Raw genomic sequence first — 6,729 nt, forward strand, 5'->3', positions numbered from 1 at the left:
TCAGTGTCGGAAGAGTAATGCTTTATTTTTGTAAACACGCTATTGTGCCCCCGAATTGTTTTTATATTGACAGTATTAGCCTTTTAATCAGACTCGTAAATTGCCAATGTGAGAAGAGTGATGCTTTTCACACCCCTTTAATATTCTTATGAAATCCCATTTTTGTAACCACAGTTATACATAAAAGAACTATTATGAATTTAATTAAACTTAAATATCATTATAAATCATGAACCCCAACTATCTTTAAATCTTAGTATATGATATAATTGATTTTCTTTATAAAATCGAAATAATTTTGAATCAGCGAAGAAATAAACTACCTAGTAATACGGTTTTTTTTTTAAAGGTCTGTTTATAATTTAGTTAATTTATACTAGATGATAGTAAAATTAATTAAAACTATGTTGTAATTTTTTATCCTTTTTTGTAATTTAAAAAAAAAAGAGCTAAAAATATAAAAAGTGGAGCTTCTTAAGAGTTTTAAAGGGGTATTGAAAGTTCAACTCATGTCAAAATTATCATCACAACACCTATGCTATTTGGGCTTGGTTGGGTCAAGTTGTCTTTATTTTATGTTTAGGATGATGCTATTAGAACTTATTTTAAAGTCATAGTCGACTTTTCAATTTCTCTCACCAATTCTCACTATCAATTAACTTCACTTACTTCTAAAATTATCTTTATTAGAAGATAAAAATATAATTGAAAGACAAAAACGATTCTATAACGTGAGCCACATTTGACGACTATTATTGCCACCTTAAGCCACCATTTTTTTATTTTATATTTTCATTCATTCAAATCTTAGCCACTTTATTGTTAATTCATTTTCATTATATATCATTCACTTCAATTGATTTATAATTTCTTGATTCATATTTGAAATTGTTCTTTGCCTCTTTTCATTTGTTATCATTTTGATTTTGATATTATAATATCAATCTTCCTAAAATCAATTTAAATAAAAGAGGGGTTTTGGTCGACGACTGTTGAGAAATTTACTAATAAGAAATCAGTTCCTAAAGACTAGTGGTCCAGTAGTTTGAAGCGGTGATTGTGGTGGTGGAAGGTGGATAGAGTTTTTGGAAATGTATTTGTTTTTATTTTATTTTTTAATTGTTTAACAATGATAATTACGAAAATAAGTGAGATTAATTAAAAAGTCAAGGATGGTAAGAGAAAAGAAAGGTGTCACGAACACCCCATTTTTTATATTGACAATTTTAACATTTTAATCAAACAGACGAATTGTTAATGTCAATAATCAAAATTCAAGTGAAGAGCCAAATGAAATTGACGTGACATGCAATTTTTTAATTATATATTTTTGTTTTGAGCTAACTTCAAATTAATTTTCCTATCATCAATTTTTTAAAAATTCAAATTCAAATGGACATTTAAGAAAAACTAAGCCACTTAGTCAAGCTCTTGAAGGCTAGATAATATATAAGTAAGTCCTTGAAGGTTAGGTGATATGTAAGTCTAATTATACACACGTACAATGAAACTATTATATTATAGCAAATAATTCCTTCAATAAAATTTATTAGTCGCTTATAAATTAGTCAAGATCTTCTTTTACTAGCGATGTGGAATTTTACACCAAACACACTATATTCCAGTTTGATGTAAGATAATCAATACAATACTGCTCATTCAAAAAACTAAATCACAAATTTTTAATTGCTCTAAATTTCTAATTGCTTTAATTTGTTTGATAATATCGTTTTCTTTGCCTTCTACTCTTACGATTAACTTACTCATCAAATTTGTAAAACTAATAACTATAATATTTGTATTGAAATTATCTAATTCTTTCTTTTGGTACATTTTAATCCATTCTCTCCATCCTAAATATATTTGTCTTTTATGATGTCCTAATGTGCTTTCTAAGTATACTTATTTATAATTTGAGTCTGATATTACTACTAATGCTTCGATTGAATGTTCAATTAAAATTCCTTCCCATTAAATAAATATTTGTTTCAAATCTCTTGTTTCATGTCCGGTTAGTTCAATGCAACACTTTTTTTTTTTAGTGCTGCTATTCACCCCGATTTTTAACCCCGAAACGCGCCCCAAATTTAAAATGCACCGTTTTGATTAAATTGAAAACGGTGCGTTTAACCTATGTTTCCTTTCCTTTCTTTTGCCAAACCACAGAAACGGACCTTTGCTTCCTTTTCGTTTAATCCTATCTCACTGCTGCTGCTGCATCCTTCAAGAACAAGCTCTCTGCCACTGCTGCTTCCTTCAAAACCTAACGGCGCGTCTGCTTCAGCTTCTTCTTCGTCCTCTCCGGCGTACACGGAAGAGCAAATTGTGATCGTGAGACAGATTAAGAAAACAAAAGATTATTACGTGCGTTGATGGCTTTGATGGGTTTAATTTACGTGCGTTGATTCAGTTGTTGCTTGTGATTTTGATTAACTTGATAGCAGATGTTGATTAACTTGATACAAATGCTCACGGTTGAGCAAGTTTTGATACAAATGTAGAAATTCAGCACTCTAGCTTTCACGAATCAGTTGGCGTTTTGCAATTTGGAAGCTCTGTACTTGGAGTTTTACAGTTTGCAGTTTGCAGTTTCAGTTTGCAAAGCGAAGTGTTGTGGTTCACGCTTGCGCAAATAGAAGAAGAAAGAAAATGTTCACGTGCTGCACAAATGGAACTAAATGGGAAAGCAATGTAGAATTGATTATTGCTGGCTTGGGAGTAGTTATAAGAAACTCCAGGGGAAGGGTTGTGGCAGTAGCAGTTCAAAATGTTCCATTTCGAAGCACTGTAGCTAGTATGGAAGCTGAAGCTGTTTTGTTTGGAATTGAAACTGCTCAACAGGTGGATTATTGCAGAAAGGAAAGCAAGACAGAAATAGAATGGATTATTGCAGAAATCCAGACAAAGCTTAGGATCCAGAGCCAAGCATCAATCCAATTTGCTCCAAGGGGCTGTAATTTAGCTGCTCATCATATAGCAAAGAAAGTTTTAGACGTTGAAAATCAGTGTATTTGGCTGGAAAATTTCCCAGTTCATGTTTCATTGTTACTGTCAAAGTTCTGTTAATGGAAAGCTTTACTTCCTTATCAAAAAAAAAAAAAAGGGAAAGTAATCAAAGCAAAAAAGTAAAAAAGCAAAGAATCAATCAACGCCAAAGAAAAACAGTCAAAGCACAAAAGAAATCAAAGAAAAACGCACCGTTTTGATAATTTTCGGGGCGCAGTTTCGGGGTTTAAAATCGGAGTAAGTAGCTTTTCCCTTTTTTTTTTAACTTAATGCAACAAATGAATTGCCTTAAATATGTAACAATATATGTTATAGAGAAAGAGTAGTACTTAAACTTACTTTATCAATACATTATACCAAACAAAGTCTAAGTAGTTTTCAATTAACTTTATTTGATTGGGTATCTGAATATAATTTTAGAAAAGACGAGTTAAAATATTCATTTGAACTTTGTCCACTCTTTTTTTTTTAAATTTTTTTTAACATTTTACTCCTCTTAAAATTTTAAAATTTTTTTTTTTAACATTCATTTGAACTTATCTCATGAATTTGAAGTAAGCACTTCATTCTAATTTACAAGATTTAATTTATATTGGAAATGATTCGAACCCAATACCTCTGAATTTTAAGCTTACTTTAACAAATTATTCGTCTAATGTTCAACATTTCATTACTTAAATGGTAGAACTTAAAAGTTTTTATTACTCTAACTGAGGATGTTATGTGATCAAAACATAACTTAATCAATTATATCACATGGTCTATTTAAATGAAGTAGTTGACCTTTTCCCAAACATGAACAAAAGCAATAGTTCACCAACCAAATAAATAGACCCATCCCCCCGTTGAATTCAACTATAAGTCAACCAAAGTCAATTTTTAGTAACCTTTTCATCCCTTGGTTTTGGTCCCAGCAAATCCAAATAAAGAAAAAAGAAAAAAGAAAATGAAAATGTACCAAAGATGCCCAAAAAAACTTAAAAAAAGAAAAGAAAAAGAAACTAAAAAGCCATAAATAAAATTCAATCACCTACGTGATGTAACACAAAAAGGGTATATTCTCAAAAGTACAAGCACCAAGAAATTCAGGGTCCCAAATTTTGAAGACACACCCCCACGAAACAAAACAAATGAACAAAGAGAACTTGATCAACGGTTCAGATTCGTCTCTTCCAAATAATCTCACGGCTCTGATCTCTCCTGACTCTCCCCGCTAAATTTTTGGAGGACCCACAGGTTCCCCTCTCTCAAGAATCTCCACGAGGCCAGCTTCAAGGCTCCTACTGCTTGTATGCTTTCTCTTTCTTCAAAAAAAAAAAAAAAAAAACTCTTTTTGTTGTTTCTCTCTGCAATACGATCCTGTTTCTTGCTCGATCGGTCAATGCCGGTGCGTTTTTGCTTCTCCCAAGCTTTCAATTGCTCAATTGTCGCGCTTTTCCGCGTAGTTTTAGGGTTTTGTTTCAGGCGAAATTTCATAAAACCCTAATTTTTTGTTCGAATTTTGGGTTTTTGAAGTTCGCGAAAGTTTCCTAATCCATTCTTTTTAACTTCTCTCTGATTTAATGAAGTCGGATTCGAAAGGAGTTGTCGTTTCTTGGGGCTTTATATGTTGTTCAATTTGTTTTTTTCTCGATAATTCGGCTTCAATTTTAGTATCTTTATTTGCTTACATGTTTATAGGTTTAGTTCTCAATGGCTTCATAAGTTTTCTGTTAATGTTAACCATTGTTTCGTTACTGGGACTTGCTTTTACTGTTGACAATTTTTGAATTAGCATTATGAGAGTTAATTTAGTTTGTTAATTTAAGTTACCAGTTATATTGACTTACTTGGCATGAAAGAAGGAAACTGTTGCTCAAATTGTGTCATAAGTTACTAGTAGCATTATGAAAGTATACTTATCAATTATTTTGGTTACTGTATTGTTGTACTTTCAAATATTGATCTCTGTTCTGTGAAATAAAATATACCCAGACTTTGAGTTTAAGGAGAGATCAGTAAACAATGCTTTTAGACTTATTCCAGGAATGTGGACATGATCAATATGTTGAACTGCAAATTGCTTATGGATGTGTGATGTGCCTAGACTAGTATCAGTGAAACTCACTTGAGTCACTGAAAACAATATTTTGGCTTAAATCCGTTTTGTAGATATGAGTTGAATTTCAATTATGGCTGGAAATGGGAGATTTGATTCTAGTTCAGCCAGTCCAGAAGATTTGGCTTTTTCAGGGAACTATTCAAATGGGCAGCGAGGGAATTATCCTTTGGATAGATCTGGAAGTTTCCGGGAGGGAAGTGAGAACCGGATATTTAGTTCTGCCGGCAGTACGTCTCGGGGGATGGCAACAGCAATTGGGGATGTTCCGCCACTATCTCAGTGTTTGATGTTGGATCCTGTTACAATGGGTGATCAAAAGTATACACGGCTAGGAGAAGTTAGGAGATTATTGGGCATTTCTTTTGGTACCTCAGCAGAAGACAATTCTTTTGGAGCTGCTCATTCGAAGCCTCCCCCTCCAGTGACATCAGAGGAACTTAGACGGTTCAAAGCAAGTGTACTAGATGCCTCAATTAAGGCTCGGTAATTACAACTTTCTGTTTGTGAAATGCCTTTGACCCTTATATGTGTCTTATTTGAGGCTCTACATTCTCTTTATCCGTGTCATATGCTCTGCATCTTCTGATTATATGCTGTGTGGCACAATACACTTAGATGCTTTTATATGTCATTTAGGATTGATTATATCATTAAAATTTGCCTATGAACATGTGCGCATAAACTGAATATTCTGATCTTCTTGGTATTTGGCTGTATGCAATTTACCATGATCTTAATGGGCATTTTTTCTTTTTAATTATTATTTTTAATCTATCGTGCACTTTTGGAATCACAAGCTTGATCCAGACAATTTTGGTCTTTTATTTTTGTAATTTGTTTGTAACTTTTTGAAAAGCAAATGAATACACTCTGACATACGGAATGCTTAGCTTAAAATGCAACATTGTTTGTATCAGGGGTAGAGCAAAAAGGTTCGATGAATCCTTGCACAAACTGACCAAGTACGCTGAAGCTTTAAATTCAAAGAAGCAACAACGGAATGAGATGTTAACAAATGAGAGATCAGGTGGGACAAATTTGCTAAAGATGGGAAGTCTGTCACAACGGAACTCTTCAGACCTTTTGCCTCAAAGACTAGATGGCAGGACTAAAAATGCAGTTCTGAACAAGAGAGTTCGCTCTTCAGTAGCTGAAACAAGGGTTTGTGATTAAATAGTGTTTGAAATTTTTCTTTATTTCCATCATAAAACATTGTCACCTACCTTGTTTCTTTTTTTATTTTTCCTTTTTCTTCTTGTTTGTCTTTTGAGAATCATTTGACTCTTTTCTTTTTTCTATTATTGTCGGTGTATATCAACTGGTGAGTTTTCTTGGATTCGTGTTTGGATTAAATGCTTCTCACCTAGGGTTGAGGTGGGGTTTGGTTTATTATATGGTACAAGAAAGAAAATTAAATTGCTATGTACACATTACAGAGTGCTCTCTCTCTTTCATTGTTTTGATATTGGAATTTGAACGAGCCATTATGGTTCTGTTTCACTGTTTTGATATTGGAATTTGAATATGTCGTTTCGCTTCTACTCATTTCTATCTGACGAGCTGTGTAGAGAAGAATTGTAAGTTACAATGAGGAATGGGATGGAGGAAAATACAGATAGATA

At 32.8% G+C, this 6,729-nt stretch overlaps 1 protein-coding gene across 4 annotated transcripts in view; it reads left to right on the top strand.

Moving 5' to 3' along the window:
* Positions 1–4,072: 4,072 nt before the first annotated feature.
* LOC18051308 overlaps positions 4,073–6,729 on the top strand; it is an 11,178-nt gene continuing 8,521 nt past the window's right edge. For 2 of the 4 annotated variants that reach the window (XM_024190274.1, XM_024190277.1), the window contains exons 1-3: positions 4,308–4,393; positions 5,158–5,590; positions 6,025–6,268. In XM_024190274.1, the coding sequence (XP_024046042.1) occupies positions 5,178–5,590; positions 6,025–6,268 (657 nt within the window). In that variant the 5' untranslated portion in view covers positions 4,308–4,393; positions 5,158–5,177. The other 2 variants (XM_024190276.1, XM_024190275.1) reach the window with 2 other exon arrangements.

The sequence above is a fragment of the Citrus clementina genome, unplaced genomic scaffold (assembly GCF_000493195.1).
Source record: "Citrus clementina cultivar Clemenules unplaced genomic scaffold, Citrus_clementina_v1.0 scaffold_2, whole genome shotgun sequence".
Classification (NCBI taxonomy): Eukaryota; Viridiplantae; Streptophyta; class Magnoliopsida; order Sapindales; family Rutaceae; genus Citrus; species Citrus x clementina.